The sequence below is a fragment of the Rana temporaria genome, chromosome 5 (genome assembly GCF_905171775.1).
Source record: "Rana temporaria chromosome 5, aRanTem1.1, whole genome shotgun sequence".
Classification (NCBI taxonomy): domain Eukaryota; kingdom Metazoa; phylum Chordata; class Amphibia; order Anura; family Ranidae; genus Rana; species Rana temporaria.
In genome coordinates, this window is record NC_053493.1 from 101,290,149 (window position 1) to 101,311,504 (window position 21,356).

Here is a 21,356-nt window from a genome sequence, read left to right on the forward strand (position 1 = left end):
TATGGAGACTTGTATCCATGGAGCCAGGTGCAAAAGTTTTCAGAGAAGCCCAAGGAAGGGACAGGCTCACCACACCAGGGTACTGGCTGCTTCCTATGGAAAAGACCACTATGTGGAAAATCTACTCTTGAGGGCAGACCCACTGCTCCATGGAGAGAGAGTCTTTAAGGACTGGAACTGCTGGAAATCAGATCGCCACTGCCCTGGACTTTAGTTAACTGCAGAGTGCTCTACAAGTGCTGGAGCCAACATTATAGGCTGGTCCCTCGTCTTCAATGGGGCAGGGCCCAGGTGTTCTCTGAGGCGCTACAAAGTGGCAACAGATCTAAAAGTTGTGAATAATCAAAGTCTTTAATCTGCCAATATAATCAGAATTCATAACCCAGAAGTCTGCTTCCAGTAGAGAGGAGGCGTCTGTGCCTTGTATAATTAAGAAAACAGGGTACTGAAACCATTTTCAGTTCCATTTATATAAATTAAACATGGCAAAAAAAAAAATCTGCAACTGAACTTTCAGATGAAGTGGCGGCTTTATATGCTCATGTTAGAAAGGGGTACTTAGATGGCCCTACATGACAGAGATCTTTGGTGTAGCTTTTTCTTCAACATCAACAGAGCCAATAAAAAAAACCTGCAAAGTGACAAGCCCTGAAAAGTTCTGTATCCATTTTTATGCTACACAGACATCCACGTACTGCAAGGCCTACTGAAAAACCATAAGGTAGTGTGGCAGGTAAAATATTTCCAAAAATAATTGTAAAAAATGTATTTATGCGTTTTTAAATCGGCCACTGCTGTTTTTTTTTACAGCTCTGATGTGCGAAAACAGCCTCTATTATCTATATTGGTTAAGATTAGCATTAATTTTAGTATACAATACATAGCATATAATAAAAAAACCTTTTCATTTAAACAAAAAGGAACTGTTCCCATTTTAAGCTCTCTTACAAAGAAGAAAGATTAAAGGAGTTGTAAAGGAATTTTTTTTTTCACCTTAATGCAATCTATGCATTAAGGTGAAAAACAACATCTGCTGCTGCCCCCCCCCCCCCATCCCCCGTTATACTTACCTGACCCCTTGAAAGTCCTGCGCGGTCCCAATATCCTCTTTGCCGCTCAGCCTGGCCGCTGATTGGCTGGAGCGGAAGGATTGAGAGCAGCGGAAGGATTGAGAGCAGCGCAGCCATTGACAGCAGCGGCAGCCAATCACATCCAATGATGTGGCGCGCCGAGGGGCGGGGCCGAGTGACACAGTAAGCAGCTATGGCCGCTCGCTGTATCATGGGAGCGGGCCCGCAATTAGTGACCACCATGCGAGCTCTCGCATGACTGTGGTTACTAATTGCAGGGAAGACCAGAGGCAAGTATAACATGTTGGTTATTTAAAAAAAAAATCCTTTAGTGACACTTTAAGAAAGATCATTTCAGCAAGACATTTAGCTATGAAAACATAAGCAACAGCAAATAAAAAAAGCAATTTTTTTTCCTGTCTATTACCGAATAGTACTGGTTTGCAATATAATTATCGAAGCACAGAGAGAAATAGAAAATCAGACTTGAAATGAGGCGCATAAGTAGGTTTCTTGAATTATATTCATTGCCACAGGGGACATGCCACTTATAGCAAACCTATGTCACAAGGAGGAAAGATTTGAATAGCTTGAGTACATTCAAGCAGAGCTGCTAAATTTGCACAGCAGATGTTTCTAAAGAACATTGCTGTGCATGAATACGATTGCAGCCTAGAGGTCTCCAGCTTTAACAAAATAATTGCTCCAAGGCCATGTGCTGTTTTGGGTTTAAATGTAGTTAACGTTTGCATTTAAATAAATCATTTTTGGATATATGTCCCCCTATCATACCTCGACATGACCGCTGAAGGCTGCATGATGTAATGCTGTTCTCCCTGCTCGGTCAGATACATTAACATTGCTAAGAAGAGGCACCAGTGCTTCTGCACACTTCACAGCTTTGTTTGCTGCAGCTATGTGCAAGGGGGTCTGCCAGTTTTTGTCACGGGCGTTGACATCGGCTGAATGTTTTAACAACACCTGAACAGCATCCTGTGGACAGAAATTGAAACTGTTAAAAATGCAACATCATAAAAGATTAATAGCATACTATTCCCAAAAAGAGACTTTACTAAGAGCCCGAGTTACTAAAAGATGTTCAGCAGATGCGTTACAATCCCCGGGCATTACATTATTTTTATCCCCACATGTAGACCTCATGTACAACTTGCGTTTTAAAACCTAAATTTAAGGGGCAACCATTACAGATTTATTTTTGAAGCTGCAGGCTCCAGTGCGGTCAATGGCCCCTTTCACACTCAAGGACCCATCGAGTCTGCCTGTCACTTTTTCAGGCAGACCCGATCAGATCATCCATCCTATTGAAAGCTCTGGCATTTCATTCTCCACAGAAGTCCATATAAGGCTCCGCCCACTCATATATGATTGGCTGTGAAGCCCCACCAACTTCCACCTATGTTCCGCCTTTGCCCACCCACTGCTTAGTGTCTATACAGGCTGCTCCCAGCTTGGCTTTTCTTCTGTTAGTTAACCAAAATTAGCAGATGAGAACAGGCAGAAAAAAGCACACAGAATAGAAAAATGTGTGTGCAAACTAACCTACAGGTGAAAACTTCTAATGAAAATATTTAAAATATAAGCATGCGTGTAATTATATATATATATATATATATATAAATATAAATATTACACACACACACACACACACACACACACACACCATAGTCTTACAGTGTAAAAAAAAAAAAAAAACACCTTGTCAATGACTTGTACTGTTATACATAGCATACACCCAGCTATTGATTGGCAGATGGGTGTGTGCTATGGAAAATAGACTAAGTGTGATAGAAGGCATGAAGACTCATGGGAATTGTAGTTCCCTGTGGGAGATGCAGATTCTAGCACAGTGGAAGAAAATGACATGCTAGCTCTGCTGAACTCCTCCCACCATCACTAGCATTGTACAGCAGAGGAGGATTGGTAGAGGGGATTAGAGACCCCAATTGCAGCAATATGGAAGAAAAATAATAATTTCAGTTATGTTCATTACCGTGTGCAACGTTCAGATATTTATGAGGATTTACCAAAATGTGCACGTGGCCTTTAGTTGTACTTTAAATGTAGTGGTGGATTTTAGTTTTACCCACAGTAACCAGGCCAGTAACACACTTCCAATCTTAGGGTGTCTTCCTTTGGGTCTGGGAAGCAACGGAGACACCTTAGGACAGCAGCATTGACAATCCCGGGAGAGAAGTGTTAGATGCTCTAGAGCAGGGGTGTCAAACTGGCGGCCCTCCAGCTGTTCCGAAACTACAAGTCCCATCATGCCTCTGCCTGTGAGAGTCATGCTTGTAACTGTTAGCCTTGCAATGCCTCATGGGACTTGTAGTTTTGCAACAGCTGGAGGGCCGCCAGTTTGACACCCCTGCTCTAGAGGATTTCGATCGACCTGACTAACAAATTAAGCCTCCGTCAGCACGGAAGCGGAACTAAACCCATCAATTTAACAGTTTTCCAAAACGGTTTTATTCAAGGCATGCTGTGAATGATATCACATTTGCTTGTGCTCTCTCCCAAACTGCAAAGTCAGCAAACGGCTGGGGTCAGAACTGATCACATGATCATGTATGGCAACTGCAGATTAAATGTAGGCCAAGATGACAACTACCATGGCTGTAAAGGATAGAAGGGTTTAGTTCCGCTTTAAATGGTTTGTCTCTACGCTCAACTGCCACCATATCTAAGAATTGGTAATCTGCAATAAAATAGATGTTTTTGGTTTTATACCTCTGAACAGCGGATTGTGCTTCTCATATTTGAGCAAAGCAGCACAAAAAGTGAGTATAATACGAGAGAAACTGTACTGATGGGATGAGAGATTTTTATACATACCTCACTGCGGGATGCCACCGCTCTGTGCAGAGGAGTCAACCACTTGCTGTCTTTGGCATTTACTCTACCTCCTGTATTTAAAAAAAAAAAGGAAAAGAAAAAAAAAAAAAAAAGAGGACACAAAGCAGATGAGATTTGGTTTGTTTGGTAGTGCAGTAAAACAAAGTAAACCTTCCTCTGAGAACCGATATACATACACACACACACACACACACACACACACACTATATATTTTATTACCCCCAGGAGAAATTAACATCGACATCCAGGGAGCTCACTTGGGTAATCTCAACCAATTTCAAACAGTCCCTTTTTAAATTGATCAACCATAAATGGACAGTAGCAACAAGACCAAACACACACACACACACACACACACAGTGGTTCACATGTGACACACCAAACCACAATGTCTCATTGTTCAGTGGCATTCTAGAATTTCGTCTGCATTAAAAGTTCCTTAAAATTAGGCGCAATGAGATGAGTCACTGTTCATAGCAGCAGCCATAAGAACCAGTAACCACAGAAACAAACAGGGATATGAACAGGAACATTAAAAAAACAGACCATTTCTGAAAATAATAAGATAATTAAAAATAAGAAGAAAAAAGAAAAAAAAAAAAATCACAGGAAGTCCAAGGCAGCCTTCTGTCAGGTTACTCAGCATTTACTAGTCTGGGTTTCCAGCACTTCCTTCCTTGTCAGCATTTGTGAATCTTATTAGGGAATGGACTGCTTTTAGCAGCAATGCTTCAGGTGGCAATGTATTCAACCTTTTATTTGGCAATCCCCAATATCAGGGTGCAAATATCCAGTATATCCCAGACTTCTCTGGCTCCTTTATCAGAGAAAAGTTGATAGTAATAGAACAAAAATCTCGTAGAAAGAAGCAAGGAATTGTAAAAAATAATGCTTGTGTTTTGCCTCAATGGAGTTTTTAACAGCTGGCATAAATATAAAATAAATCCTGTTTTATTCCTGTCAGATACTACTGTCAGCAGGGAACTTCCAATGCGGCTACTAATAGTTCTCCACTCCCCCCCTTCCTGTGCCCATGTCTATTCACAAAAAACGTCTGTATGCTGTATCAGGATACAAGGTGTTCTGTGAATGGACAGAGGGAGTGTTTGAGAGATAGGGGAGAACAATGCAATCTGCCCTAGTCCATTTACAGAACACCTAATATTCTGTAAAAAGATGAGGCTTTTGTGAATAGATGAGGGGGAGAGCAAGACAAAACCTCTACTACTATAGCCGTAACTGTCAGTAGAAGCCCCTGAAGATCACAGCCGACAGTAGTAATAGTGTAGATATAACTAGGATTTTTAGTTAACCCAGCAGCCATCCAGAACTAGTATAAACAGCATTAAATGCAACGTATCTGGCAAGCAAAAGTCAAAAATGCTTTCCTGGCATTCTACTTTAAGCATACAAAGTGTGCTTAAAGTATAACTAGAGGCAAAACTTTTTTTTTTGGATAGCGTGGAAATGGATTAGAACACCTAGGTGTTTATTGCTGTCTGTATTGGAGAGATTCGCCCTATTTGTCATCAACAGTGAAAGTTAAAAAAATAAAATAAATTGTGGTTGTCCCCAGAAAGGTAACAGGGGACATCTTCCAATGGGGACATTCGTTTTGGTGGCCTGGGGGACACCAAGAGATTGCCTTCATTTGCAGGGACTTCCTGTAAGTCTGAGGGACAGGAAGTGAAGGTTAATCTCCCCAATGGGACACAGATGGCAAAAGAAAGCCAACAGAGAATTAGAACCCTCTCTTACTCTATCCAAAATGACAATGAGGTTGGTGAAAGATGCAGTACAAGACAGAAAAGGAAGAGAAGAATGGTTCTCTGCGAGTAGAGATATGCAGTGCACATCATCTGAACAGACTGCGAACATCAGCTTCAGAGCAATGTCAGTGTACATTGCAAATTTTAAACTACAGGTCAACTGGGCTGAGGCTCAAACTCCTCTTTTACATGATGCTGCGCTGAAAAACAGCAATAAGTAGATAAAAACCTTGACAGAAACTTTTTTATTTTTATTTTAAGACCGGTTCCCTTTTAGCAGACAGCACAGAGAAGAGAAGACACAGCTGCGGTTTGCCAGTGTTTCCTCTTAAAGTTTAACTGACTTGTATACCAGGGGTGTTCCTTCCATGAGACAAGCATCTCTTCTTAGAAAGCATGCTACAAGGGTGGAGTCACTGAATCCAACTCAGCTGACTGTCATTCCCATCGAGACACAACAAAATAAACAAATGGTCATGCTACTGAAAGACTAGGAGTCCCCTTTCACACGGGCAGACCGATCGTGTCTGCCTGTCCGTTTTGCAGGCGGACCCCATCAGACCATCTCCATTGCTCTCTATGGAGCAGCAGATGTCAGCGGACATGTGTTCACTGACACCTACCAACATCTGATCTGAGCCGCTCCGCTAAAAACTAAACAGATGGAGGATGCGCTCCCCATCCGTCTGCTGGTTTGGATGACAGTTGGATGGAAACAGACAGGTGGTATTACGGAGTTCTGGCTTTGAAGATGAAGCCAGAGGGGAGCGATGGGCTCCACTTTGTCAGGAGGTAGAAGCCCCAGTAGAAGGGGGTTTAGGTCTATTTTATTGTACAAGAACTTCTGTTACACCTTTTACTCAAAGGGCCTGGTGTGAATTAGGGGGGGGGGGGCACACAATGTTTATTTTAATTTTTTATTATGAGATTTTTTAATTTTTTTTCCAAACACATTCATCATTCACTCAGTTGTTAAGGACGTGGCAACTGCCTACTTCTCAATAACCAAGTTACTGGTTTGTTAAGGTTGCCCGCAGCCACCCACTCCTAAACAACCAGCTATTTAAAGCCTGCGTTAACGCCGGAGGCAAATTACTGCAGGCTTTAACTACTAAAATTCTGCATGACTTCATAACATAACTCATGTGTTATTTTAGTAGCGTTTGTTCGTGAATGCCAAAAAAATGCTGTACGATAAGATACCACTTTGTGAATGGAGCCCACAATCCAGATATAACAAGGTTGAGGCTTTTGCGCACAGCAAAAGTAAGCAAATCTACATAGGCAAGCATACCGCATGGAGCCATAACATCAGCTAGAAGGCAAGAAAACTTCAACAGCTTTCTCCAACACTGCCTCTGGGTCCCCTTTATTCCCCCAAAGTCTACGTCCTCTAGGGGAGGAATTTACATTAACTCTGGCAGAGAAAGTGGGAGTGGAAAAAGCTTGATGCTTTTTTTCCCCATTATGGATAGTGACTGCTGCATTAAAGCTGTTATTTGTCCAAGAAAGTCTGACATGGTTGAGAAGAAATAATAATCTGCCCTGGTCAGATAGGCCACCTGTTGCATTGCCCAGATTCAAAGCTACCTCTGGAACTCCAGGACTTTGCGCTTTAAGGACTTTTAATCTACAGATGCCAGCTTCCTTTACTGAGCCCAACGGGCTCTCCCCAGTGTTAAATATTGACACAGATCCAGAAGTCTCACTTGCTTTTTTTCTACTGACATGTATGAAGTTTAACTCTTGTACTGCCATTATATTTGTACCAACAGTCTACATAGAGGCTGCTGCTACTGCACTGGGATGTTGCTTTGTTCTGTTTGATGCTGAAACTTGTACACAGGCTTTCCAGCGATGGCTCTGAAAGCTGCAGTCAACCATCCCCATTCACTATCTCACATACTCTACAACAGCCATTCTCAACCAGGGTTCCTTGGTGTTAACCTTCCTGTAGTGAAATCCTCATGGCAAAGGGGCGATAAGGAGTACCTGGGTACCTTACAAAAGAGTTTCAGATGGAAGTGTTATCCACCTGAGCAAATTGAATCCTTTGAGGGGAGCAAGCGCATACGTATAGCCTTTGGTCTTGTTGGAATCCATTCTGCTGTTGCCAAGTGTGGTAAGCCACTTTCCCCCTGCTGTCCAATAACACTGCTCGGAAGGAGATGAATTTGGCAGTTGGGGCGACAATGGAGACCAGTGCTGCCATTCATAAAAGATCGCACAGCCTGTGGCGCACTTTGTCTATTTGCGGCTGCTTGTTAACATACGCAGCCCTAGCCGATGGCTTACACAGCACTGCAGCAGTCGCTTTTAAAAATGACCGATCAGCACCACAGGACTATATCATACATTGCACCAGTTCCAACTGTGCTCATCAATCATTCATCAAAGTTAAGCACTGCAGGGCTGCGCGATTCATCAGAAGGGACTGTATTTAAACAAGCACCGGCAGATGAATAACAGAGAGCCGAGTAAGAATGATCAGCACTGTCGGGCAGGGTGGATTGTTCCTTCATAGTAAGAGGACAAATCAGCTTGCAAGGGGATGAAAGTCTAGTGCCGGCCATACCTCTGCTTACAGGAAGGGAGAAAAATTAAGACCTTAGAATAGGGTGGAGCTACAGCCAGCAGGAGAGCTTTTAACTCCCAATGGGGATCCGAGTGGGACCAAGTTATATGCACTTGGTCCCTTTCAGGAATAAATAAAGTTTAAAAAATGTAATGAGAGTTCTTCTTTAAAGCTCATATTAAGTGATACAAGCACTGCATTTCTAGCTAGATCAATGGGCATTTTCTGTTTTTGCTACAAACATTCTTAGCCTGGAAAAAAAAAAAAAAAGAAAAAAAGGCTGGTGATGCATTATACAATCGTCTTGTACAATTATCCTTTAGATTTACCAAAACCATATAATATATGAGGTCAAACCTAAAGACTTTCCATTTGTATGCAATCAGGTAGGCCAGCCCCTGCACTACATAGTTAGGGAAATCTAAAAGGAAATCGAATAAGAAAATTGTATAATGTATGACCGGCTTAACGCAGCCACAGGACTATTAAACTGCAATGTTTTACATTTTTGTTTTAAATGTTTAAATTCACATTTAAGAAACATGCAGGCTGCCATTGTCGACTTCCTTTTGAGAATGCTAGCTGCCTGACTTTCTCTGGTTTCAAGACTAGGACACGAAGAACATGCAGAGTCACATTTGTGATCTGCACATTTCTTGCAGTAATTTGTCACACTGCATCCACATGGCAGTCATGGAACTAGAATGTTTAAAAAGGAGGTCAGCAATGGCAGGCTCAATTCTTCTTTTATACAGGTTTTACACAACAAAAACATTTTTTAGTTTTGGCTAGAAAAGAACCGGAACCTCTTTCAAAGTTTATAGCTGCTGTCATTGTCCAAAAATAGAGTCACCCTATATGTACAGGAGACCAGTGGCCAAGAAAGAAAGTAATGAGAAATGCAAAACGTTACAGTTGTCACCAGGACAAGAGCCAAGCAGAAAATCATCAATGACAACTAGATGGAATTCTACTCCTTCTGTAGCGATTCTCTCACCTGCTGCTGCATCTTCAGCACAGGATATGAACAGATAATCTTTTCAATGGAATAAAACAAAAATAAACTGACATGCATTATTTTAACCCTTCTTTACTCCATCCAAATCTAAGAAAAAGGTTTGGCTAGACTGTACCAACGCAGAAATGAAAGTTACCTTTTTTGACACTAGCCTCAAAGTGTGCATCAATGAGGTCAAACTACAAGCATAACAAGCCATCTCTGCTGACTTGAATCTATTTTACCAGTTTCCCACAGCTTGCTGGTTCTAGAAGTAAGCATCCGACTGCAAGAAACCACCCAAGTGTGAGCAGATCTTAAGAGATTTACTAGACAATACTACTTTAGAAAGGAAGCCTTCCTGGTACTACAAAATACATTGATAGAACATACCAGATAAAATTAGAAGCTCTATAATTTCTGCATCTCCCAAGTAGGCAGCTGCATGGAGTGGTGTTCGCTTCTCATTATCCTGAAACAAGGAAAATGCTATTAGAATTTAAGCGGTTCTGAAAATAAAAGGCAGGAAAAAAAAACAAATATATAACCATTTGCATCCCATAAAAAAAAAAAAAAAAAAAAAAAAAAAACACACCAACTTAAAAGATTTAACAAATCGGGAGCTGCGGTGGCTCAACGCGATTGGCACTGCGCTGACAAGCCATTCACCTCTGCAGCTAGAGGTTCGGATCCCGTTCTCGGCTTCATGTGAATTGAGTTTGGTGGTCTCAGCCCGGCTCCCGGTGGGTGTGCTATGCAAGGTAAGCCTGTGCTTAGTACGCCCACCCCCCTCCCACAAAAACCACCACACCTACACACGCCCTCTAAATTGGGTTAACACACGCACTTTGACCACACGGTCTCTAAAAGAGAGGCGAAGGACTAATGTGGCTGGTTGAGCGGGCTAATCCTCACTCCCTTATAGGGAGTCCCTCTGCCCCGTTGGGCTTCAAAGCGGAGCAGGTAGGGCAGGCTGTGTGGGAGGACCCCCTCACACACCCGCCATTGCCACCCGGGGCATGGAGAAAGATGGCAGATTGCCTCTGGGGGAGGCCTGCCTACTCCCAACTCCTGCAGTCCGGCTCCTCTCTCGAGTACACGCACAAAATACACTTAAAAAAAAAAAAAAAGGTTTAACAAATGAATAACACTAGGCATCAGCATGTTATGCATAGTTACATTAGCCCAGCTTGGGCCAATTTACCCATGTATATGACATACCTGACAGATAGCCCTGTAAATCACGGAAGTAGACACTGTTACATCAGTGATCTCCACTTGCTTTCAGGTCCTGTGCCGAGTGACCAGCTTGGTGCATTGTGAATACAGGCGATCGACTGTCAAATGCTTTGCCTAAATGAATGCAAAGCATCCTCTGATTGGATACAGTGGAGAGTGTGATGTCACCCCCCCGTCCGCCCAGTTTATCAAGTCAGAGAACGAAAAGCATTCTCCAAATGGCACCAAATACCGCGTGACCTCCTGTGTTCACAATGCAGGAGACAGCTGCTCGGTGCCGGGACCTGAAAGCAAGTGGAGATTACTGGAGTAGTGGTAGTACCTTCAGTGATTTGCAGAACATCAGCCAAGCTGAACAAACGTAACATGTTGGTGCCTAGAATTATTCTTTAACAAAACCTTCAGGCAAATTTTATCATGACCTAATTCCCAGGCTGACCTCTGTTAGGCAGATTGAATGAATAGACTTCGCTTTACTGACTAGGTGTACAAGAACTGCAAGTTGATATTCATACTGTTAAACTAGCAACATTCTCTGAAGCACAGTAGCTCCGATCTTGCACCATTTCAACAGGAATGCAACCTGGCTTTTATTCACTCAAGGCCTCTACAGATACACATGTATGCAATACCCAATTTCTGTATGCATTTCCACATGCTTTTAACATGTTTTAAACACACACTGATGCACTATACACTACACAAAGTGGTGGAGACATTCAGGACAGTAGAGATGCACTATATTGACAAAAGTATTGCGACGCCTGCCTTTACATGTACATGAACTTTAATGGCATCCCAGTCTTAATCCATAGGGATCAATATTGAGTTGGCCCACCCTTTGCAGCTTCAACTCTTCTAGGAAGGTTGTCCGCAAGGTTTAGGAGTGTGTCTATGGGAATGTTTGACCATTCTTTTAGAAGTGCATTTGTGAGGTCAGGCACTGATGTTGGAAGAGAAGGCCTGGCTCGCAGTCTCCACTCTAATTCATCCCAAATGTGTTTGATCAGGTTCAAATCAGGCGTCAAGTTCCTCCACCCCAAACTTGCTCATCCATGTCTTTATGGACCTTGTTCATGTTGTAACTATGCACTATTCATAAGTCTCTCCTCAGAGAGACACATCCATTATCTAAAGATACAAACAAAAACACCCAAGGCTTGCATGGTGGGAGGGGTTAAATGTGTGTGTGTTTAGGCTTTGATTGGCTTTGTAAGTGTACCACCATTTGAATGTGCAGAATATAACCCATCCATTATGAAAACAAAGACATGTGCCCTGTACTGTACACTAAAAGGCAACTGCTTTTTCCCAATGCCCTAAACTCCACTTCAAGGAAGGATTTTTGTTGTCCCTGAAGGTAGGCTTTTTCTCCTCTGTATAGTGCAAGTACTATAAGTACTGATAGAAAACCACAGACTGTATGATTAACACCAAAAAATAAAAAAGCACACCAAGAATCCAAACATACTGTACCTTTGCCTTTATGTCATCTGTTATAGAGTTAAATACAAACATTTGCAAAAAAAGGCACATAGACCCCAGCATGCACCGAAATTGTGAATCTAAATTTAGTCGTCTTAATGCTGCAGTTATTGTGAACTAAAACATCTGTTACTTATGGGAACCAGATCCATATATCTTTAGCATGTTCTATATCAACCTTTAACCATGAGTAAATCTATACAGTAAATGGAGTTTGCAATCCCTGCACAAGTGCTGAACATGCAGCATTACTAGTGCTGTGTGATTAAATGCTTAGTCTGCAAACTAGATAGACGAGGCACAAGTATCAATAATGGATGAGTACGTCAAACATTCACTCACTATTTAAGAGCACAGAAAAAAATAAAATACACAGCTCAAGCTTGCAGCACAGCATAATTCCCACACTACAGAACCCTCAGCTGTATTAGAAAAATAACCGCGGCAGGGGTCATTGTACAGATGCTCTGTGTATAATACGTTTGTTTAATATATATATATATATATATATATATATATATATATATATATATATATATATATATATATATATACACACATACACATACACATACACACACACACACACACACACACACACACACACATCCCCCTTCTACTCCAAAATCACATATCATTGACAAAGGCAGACACATGGAACATAAAAACGTGCACACAAGGAGCGTCCAGTACTACAGAAATTTCTCTTTAGCGGTGTATACTGTTAGGATGAAATATACAGTGCATCAAGAAAGTATTCACAGCGCTATTTCTACATTGTTACGTTACAGCTTTATTCTAAAATTGAATAAATTCACAATTTTCCTCAAAATTCTACAAACCCAAAGGACTCTCAGACCAGAGAACTTTGTTTCTCACGGTCTAAAACAAAGATTGAACTCTTTGGCCTGAATGGCAAGCACCATGTCGGGAGGAAACCAGGCACCGCTAATCACCTGGCCAATACATCCCTACAGTGAAGCATGGTGGTGGCAGCATCATGTCGTGGTGCTCTGGAATTCACACTGGGGGCGAAGGTTCATCTTCCAACAGGACAACGACCCCAAGCACACAGCCAAGATAACAAAAGGAGTGGCTATGAGACAACTCTGTTAATGTCCTTGAGTAGCCCAGCCAGAGCTTAGACTTGAACTCGATTGAACATCTCTGAAGAGATGTAAAAATGGCTGTGCACTGAAGCTCCTCATCCAACCTAATGGAGCCTGAGAGGTCTTGAAAAGAGGAATGGGAAAAACTTCCCAAAAATAGGTCTGCCAAGCTTGTAGCATCATACACAAAGACTTGTAATTGGCGCCAAAGGTGCTTCAAAAAAGTATAGAGCAAAATCTGTAATACCTTCTGTACATGGGATTTTTTTCATCTTTTATTTAATACATTTGCAAAGATTTCAAAACAAACTTCTTTCATGTCATTATGGGGCATTTATTGTGTGTAGAATTTTGAGTAAAACAATGAAATGTAATAAATTTTTGAATAAGGCTGCAACAAAGCAAAATGTGGAAAAAGTGAAGCGATGTGTATGCCTTCTGGATGCACTGAATAGAAGATCGAGTACCGTATATACGCGAGTATTAGCCCGAGTTTTTCAGCCTTTTTTTGGGCTGAAAATTGCCCCCTCGGCTTATACTCAAGTCAGCGTCCATTGTTACCTGACCTCACCATGCCCATTGCAGAATCCGATCTGTGTACCCGAGTCCGTGACATATTCAGACGGCGGCCGTGCAGTTTTAAAAACTTGCGCTCCTCCTTGGGCTGTTCCGTGATAGGCGGAACCCTCTTTTTCCCAGCAAACTGTGTTCAGACCATCACGATCGCCCTCTAGTTCGTGATAGACGAGAGGGCGATCGCGATAGGCGGAACACTGAAAACAGTGTTTGCTGGGAAACCGAGGGTTCCACCTATCACGGAACAGCACAAGGAGGAGCGCAAGTTTTTAAAACTGCACGGCCGCCGTCTGAATATGTCACAAACTCAGGTACACAGACTGGATTCTGCAATGGGCACGGTGAGGTCAGGCTGCAAAGCTAACGGACCTGCCCGGGAAACCAACTGGATTATGCTATGGTCAAGTTGAAGAGCTGCAATGGGCACAGTGAGGTCAGGCTGCAAATGGGCATTGTTGACCCGCTTTTCCGCTTACAGTAGCTGCTGCATTCTCACCCAAGGCTTATACTCGAGTCAATACGTTTTCCCAGTTGTGTGGTAAAATTAGGTGCCTTGGCTTATACTCGGGTCGGCTTATACGGTATATGATTAAAAGGGGTTGTGTAAAGGTTCTTTTTTTTTTTTTATGTCATTCTTCCTTCTGCTGTGCAAGGGTTTTGCACAGAGCAGCCCCGATCCTCCTCTTATGGGGTCCCTCAGCAGTGCTCCTCTTCTCAAATACCCCCACGGAGAGCCGCATTCCATGGGGGAAACTCGTGCGGGCGTGCTCCCGAGTCCTGCGTTCTTGCAGATATAAAGATGAAGCCTTGAAATAGATTGTTAAAGGGGTTGTAAAGGTACATTGTTTTTTTCATCTTATTGCATTCTATGCATTAAGGTGAAAAAATATCAGAGGATTAGCGGGGGCACAGCCTATTTGAATAGTTTCATTTAATTATGTTGCTGGTATCCACCTTCTGCACCTGGTTAAATTCAAATTGTCATATAGGAGCCTTTTCATTTAATGTCTTTCTTTCAGATCATCCCTTAAAACTCATCTCTTCAGAGAAGCCCATCTGGCCCCACCTAACAACCGTACATTTCTTTTCTCAATCAGCTCATCCCCCACATCATTTACCTCTTTCATCTCTTGACCCACCCTCTTTCGATGGGAAGCTCTAAAGAGCAGGGCTCTCCGATTCCTACTGTATTAAAAAAGTGTATTGTAGTTGAACCGCCTAGTCTTAAGTTGTAAAGCGCTGTGTAAACTGTCAGCGCTATATAAATCCTGTATATTATCAATATTAATAATGTGTGTACTGAATCAGACTATATGTCTAGGTGACCTCTGTAATGCAAGCCAATGGCTCCATTATATTGTATGTACCAACATTAAAAGTGCCCTATTCAGAGAATTTTTTTTTTTTACATTTTAGTGGTATAATTCTCTGAGTAGTGTTAGCAAACTTTCATATTTTGCTATACGTGATTCATTTTCAACCATTATACCAAGTCTACCCACAATCCAGCAGTGTCTTTATCTGCCTACTCCTCCTGTCAGCCTCCTGTGAAAATATTTCTTTTAACAATAATTCTTGCAATTTAACATTTTTACAGGGACATATGAGTCAGTTCTAAGGTGACTCCACAGTCTGTCACTGGCTTTCCTTCTGAGTACTCATTTTCAATTTACCCTCTGGGCTCACCCACCCGATGTCCAAAGAAATAGGCCTGAAAAAAAAAAAAGGTCAAGCCTGGATGAAACTAGCAAAAAATAAATAAATTTGCCACCGCTATATAAAAAAAAAAAAAAAAATAAAAAAAAAAAAAGGGAAATTCTAGCCCTTTTAAAAAAGTGGTTGAAAACCCTTACAATCCACTTTTCACTACAGGTAAGCCTACAATAAAGCTTACCTGTATCTACCCCGGATATCTTTTAAACCTGCACGGTTTAGGAGCTATCCCCAGCATCAACTTGTAAAAATGTCATCGGCACATGTGCACCGAAGCAGTGCTTCAGCTAGTGTGCCATTACTGGCGGCTCCCGTGCGCATGCATTGTGGCTCCGGCCAATCACAGTGCCGGAGCCCGCGATATCCGGAAGTAACCCGAGAGCGGTCTCTGGCCAGAGCTGTGTACTGGGACCGCTGCAGGGGCTTCGATCTAAGGCACGTATTTCATAATGAGCTAGTATGCACAGCATACTATAGCTCATTATGCCTTTGTCTTGCTGGGTTTTTGTGGGTTTACAAGCACTTTAAAGTGAATGTTTAACCAAAGCTTGAGAGTAGGGAAGGTTAAAACCAGGGGGAACTCCGTTCCACCACCTCCGGCTCAAATGCTTTGGTGCTTGCTCACCACAATCATTTGTAGACACAGAAGTCTGGTTTCTGTGTTTACAAGCGACAGCTCTGCACTCTGTATGTAATGCAATCCTGGTATTTAATGCCCCTTTAAAGATCATCCTACTGTTCGTGAAATTTGACTGACCACACCCACTATTTGATGTGATTTGGAGGGTGTGTGTAGGGGTCATGGTTAAGTTCCAGCACCTATTGTTTGAAAGAAAACCCTTAACAGCTTATTGTTTGCGGTGTCCAATTGGGGAGATATTTCTTTACCTTGTGCCTTAAGCAGCTCATAGAGGACTCAAATTTCTTTCCTTCGACCACAGGTGGAGGGAAAGAAAGTCACTCGATTCCCCATCAACACAATCAGTGGATCAACTTGGGTGCAATCAGTCTGCATGGATCAAATCTTGGCTGGTCCCTGCTGAAAAAAACGATTTTCGATCCATGAATGGCCGGTTTTAGAGATGCAACAGAAAGTGAAAAACTGAGGGGGGTCACTATCGTAACATATCCCTGTATAATGTGCTCGCCAAGATGTCTATCCAAGTTTTTTTTAAAACAAATACTTTTTTCGCTGACGATTGTAGAAGCGAGTTTCACATCTTTACCGCCCTAACAGTGAAAAGCCCCTATGCAGTTTAAGGTTAAATCGGTTCTACGCCAATTTCATTGAGTGGCTCTGTGTCTTCTTACACTCCCTGAGATGGAATAGTTTATTCCCTAGGTTAGAATCATCACTGAGAAATTTGGATATCCCTACCATATCTTCTCTCTAGCGTCTCTTCTCCAGGGAGAATACGTTTTCTGTTCATTCCCCAGGCTGCTAGTTTTGGTATAGAAGTGATTTGGCTATGAATTTGCCCCCGCCTAGGAAAAAGGGGGGGGGGGGGGTTGGGATATCAGGAGGCAACGTTATTATAGCCAGAAAATGCACCAATTTTGACTTGCTCTAAAAGCTCATGCAGAACATGCACACATTTTATACAGGATTAGAAGGGAAAGAGTATACTTTTGGAGACCTATGCTGTGCAATTCCCCTTCACATGCATACTATCAAAGCTATACTTTTGAATTAGATTGGTGGCTGCGAGAAAGTTTTCATCAAAAAGGGTGTCCCATCATAACCAGCAGGGGTAGTTATGATCTCCATTAGATAGACCAAAGGGAACCGATTTCTACAAAATATATATTATATATACACACATATATATATATATATATATACATATATACATATATACATATACACACACACACACACACACACACACACACAAACAAACAGCAGGCAAGGCTATGCTTCTGTACGCATTGACTATAATTTACCCTTATCCTACCCTTTATAGCATAGGCAGCTGCCATCATAAGCCTCTATTTGAGCTGCACATGTAATCAGCTGGGACAGCAGCCATTTGAGGGCTTGACAGTTCTGTTGAGACCCGACATAAGGCTTGCCTCTGGTGAAGACCGTCAAAGTTAAGAGTAACGGCTTTGGAAACAGTGGGCCAAGTTCTGCTATTGGGCACTGCCACTTATTAAGCAGTTTTTAGAACTAACCTAACTAAAGTATCCTAGGAGGAAAAAAATGCAGTGGAATGTAAAGCCCTGTACACACGATCAGAATATCGTACAAAGGGGGGGCGTGGCCTGGACATGGCTGAGTGAGGCTGCTAGATTGCTGAGCTCCCGGCCCGGAACCCTCTTTTACCGGCCAAAACCGCCCTAACACTCGGCATGCAATCTGCCAAGAAAAGCGGAACCAAACCCAATACCCGCGTGACCCGATCCGGAGCTGCAGTGGGAGATTTACATACCTTTTTTCAGCCCAGACCGCAGAAACAGACTGGGGCAGAGGCGGCGGCACCACGTGGCGCACCGACCGACACTCCGCCTGAAGATCTGGACCCAGAGCTCTGGACTTTCCAGCCTGGGGAACCGGTGTTGCCGACCGAACCATCGGCTTCACCGGAGGCCTCCGACCAGCACATGGCGTCCCGGGCCTCATCGCCGGGAGTCCCGATGGCCGAACAGGACATACGTGCCCTCCTGCAGGCCCTACCCACGCGATCAGACATAGAGTCCCTGATACTGCGGCTAGAAGAGACACACCGGCGCGACTTCCAGGAGGTCCGTGCAGAGGTCTCCACCCTCACCGACAGGGTATCAACAGGCGAGACATCGCTGGCGGAACTGGAGCGGAGAGTGTCGGGCCTCGAACAGGCGAGAGACCAGCACCGGGACACGGCGATAGCCCTGCAGCTCCACCTGGAGGATGTAGAGGACAGAAGCCGCCGCAATAATCTGCGGATCCGCGGTGTGCCGGAGACGGTGGGAGCGGAGGCCCTAGCTGGGAAATTGCAAGGCCTGTTTCGGGAGATCTTGGAGGAGCCAGCGGAGGAAGTAGAGATAGAACGAGCGCACAGGACCTTGGGCCCCAGAAATCCGGACCAAGACAGACCCCGCGATGTGGTATGCAGACTGCTGAGATACGCACAGAGGGAACGGATCCTCCGCATGGCCTGGGAACACGGCGACATTGAAGTGGAAGGAGCCCAGATCAGAATACTACCTGACCTGTCCGGGGCGACGCTGCGACGCAGGGCGATGCTGAAGCCCGTTCTGGAACTCGCGAAGGAGCATGACTACACATACCGCTGGGGATATCCGCTGTCAGTTACCTTCCGCAAGGATGGCCGGGCCTACACCCTGCAGACACCGGCGGACCTCCCAGGCCTCTTCCAGTTCCTGGGAGCGGATCGAATACCAGTGCCGGATTGGCTCCAGATTCTGCCCAGACCGATCGGAAGATCGGGCCCCTCCAACGCCGGGGCCCCGTATCCGCCGCGCCAGCAACGACAGGGAAGAGGAAGACGGAGAGCCCCCCCGGGGGGAGGCCTACGAGACTGAACCGTGAGTAGGCCTTGGGCCACAGACACCTGCCCGTCTTTTGCTCTTTCCTCCCTGACTCTGACACTGCCAGGCTGCCCAAGCCCATATTGAGGAGGTGATCCCATATAGAGGACCCGGCAGACCCACTTATGACCCTGAAGGTCCCCCCTATTACGTCTGCACCACGCGCGCCGAGAGTAGAGGCAGTGGAGTTAACATGGACAGGATCTTTCCCCGGTTATGGCCTGTTGCCGTTTATTCGCCCCTGGGGGGTGAGGGGAGGGGGATGGAAACTGAACTAGGCCGCCCTGCTATACTCCTCACGGCAACGCGATCTCTTTGTCCTAGGGCACGGAAACGCTGCCCGCTAGTGGGGGGAGGGGGGACACCGATGGAGCACACCTCTCCGCTGGAAGCACGAGAGACACACCCTCAGTGAGCTTGACTTAGCCCAACACCCCGAATGGAACCTGACTGATTTGGAGGGCTCACCCTGCCGAGCTGTGGTGAAGTGGAAGGGGAGACCCCGTGGGGAGGGAAGGGTGGGGGGTGGCTACCAAAACTGCCCCGACACAACCAGGAGGGCACAGCACGGAACCATGGGCAGAGAAGCCTGACGGTACCGAACGCCCCACACCACCATGGAGACCACCGAAACTTTCAGTTGTTACCGGAACTGCCAGCAACCCCCGGTAACCAGAGACTTTTGACAGTGCCCGGGAGACCCGGTCGATAACACACCGGGGGGAAGACACCAAAGCAGGAGCAGTGACTTGATGTGCATAGCACGACAAAGGGGGGAAAACGGGCTAGGGGGCGATACTATGTTTTATTGTGGCCCAGGGCGTAGACCTCGATATGTGTGGGGGCTGAAACCTCCGGGGTCAGGGGGTTACTGTCACAGGGGCCTAGTTGATTGCATGTTCGAATTATTCTAAGCTGAACGCAGTTGTGCATAGCTAGACCCCTCCTGTTATGTTCTCGTTGAATGACATGTTGAATAGATTGCATTGCCTCGCATTGTTTACAGCATTATGATTGGCCGGGGGGAGGGGGGGACGGGTCCCGGGGGCTCGCCTTGCTCGCCTTGCTGGGCCTGTCTAACCACCTACCCACTTAGGCCCACACTCGCATCCCAGTCTACGACTGGCGAGTGCCATAGCCGCTTAGGCTAAACTTAGATTTTCTCCTCTCTGCCGCACACCCTGGGGCTGGCCTCCTAATCTTAACCTCTATCCTATTCTATTCCTTTACTGCAGATCCTATTCTGCTTTCCCTTCCTGCTCTCCAACTAAGCTTACCTGTAAGCACCTAACCCCCCAATACCCCCCCCCCACCCACCCCTCCAGTCACGGGGATGGATACGCTAACAGTAGTGACGCTAAACGCCAAGGGACTGAATATCCCGGAAAAAAGGAGAATGCTCCTACATGACATGCGCCGGTTGAGGGCGGACGTGGTCCTGCTCCAGGAGACGCATTTTAGAGCCAACAAACTCCCTGTGTTGAAGAATAGGTTCTATCCCATGGTCTACCACTCTCAGTACACAGAGGCAAAGTCCAGGGGAGTGTCCGTCCTCATCTCGGCCAGGGTTCCGTGGGTGCTTGGGGAGGTGCGAATGGACCAGGAGGGCCGCTCGCTGTTTCTGAAAGGCCGCATAGGACAGACACAGGTGACCATTGCAAATTTCTATGCCCCTAACGACCGACAGGACAGATTTCTTGCGAGACAGCTGACCCAGCTGATGCGCTTTAGGGAAGGCCAACTGATAGTAGGGGGAGACTTGAATATACCCCTGATCCCCCAGGAGGACACCTCCACTGGCCGGTCCACCGTCTCGGGAGACCTTCGTAAACGGGTACATGCGACGCTACATACACACCAACTGGTCGATGCGTGGCGCCTACTGCACCCAGGCGAGAGAGATTACACCTTCTTCTCGACACCCCACCAATCCTATTCAAGGATCGACCTGTTTCTGATCCCTCATCGCCACCTGGCGGCGGTCAAAAGGGCCTCGATCGGCTCGATCACTTGGTCAGACCACGCACCGCTAGTGTTGGTTTATGGCCTAACAGACGTCCTGACTAACCGGAGACAACCATGGAGACTTAACGAGGGACTACTACAGGACAAGGACACTATGACAGAAGTAGTGAGAGTTGGGACACTATTTTAACACAAACGCCACCGCGGACAGTGACCCAGGGGTGGTGTGGGAAGCCCACAAGGCAGTAGTGCGAGGAATCCTCATTAAGCATGGATCAAGGCTAAAGAGAGAGAGGACCGAACAGCTTAACTCGTTGCTTTTGAAGCTACAGACCCTTGAGGCCCAACACAAACAGAATCAGACAGCGCAGGTTACCTCAGACTTGAATACCACCCGCAGGCATATTACCGACCTATTGCATCATAAGGCCAAAGCGGCGATGCAAATTTGTA

At 44.8% G+C, this 21,356-nt stretch overlaps 1 protein-coding gene across 3 annotated transcripts in view; it reads right to left on the reverse strand.

Annotated features, from left to right (window-relative positions):
* Positions 1 to 21,356, reverse strand: part of ANKRD28 (ankyrin repeat domain 28) — a 165,644-nt gene that overhangs the window by 74,423 nt on the left and 69,865 nt on the right. For all 3 annotated transcript variants that reach the window (XM_040352949.1, XM_040352948.1, XM_040352951.1), the window contains exons 3-5: positions 9,679 to 9,757; positions 3,924 to 3,994; positions 1,863 to 2,063 (exon numbers count right to left, since the gene is read on the reverse strand). In XM_040352949.1, coding sequence (XP_040208883.1) covers positions 1,863 to 2,063; positions 3,924 to 3,994; positions 9,679 to 9,757 — 351 coding nt within the window. The remainder of the gene's footprint in view (positions 1 to 1,862; positions 2,064 to 3,923; positions 3,995 to 9,678; positions 9,758 to 21,356) is intronic.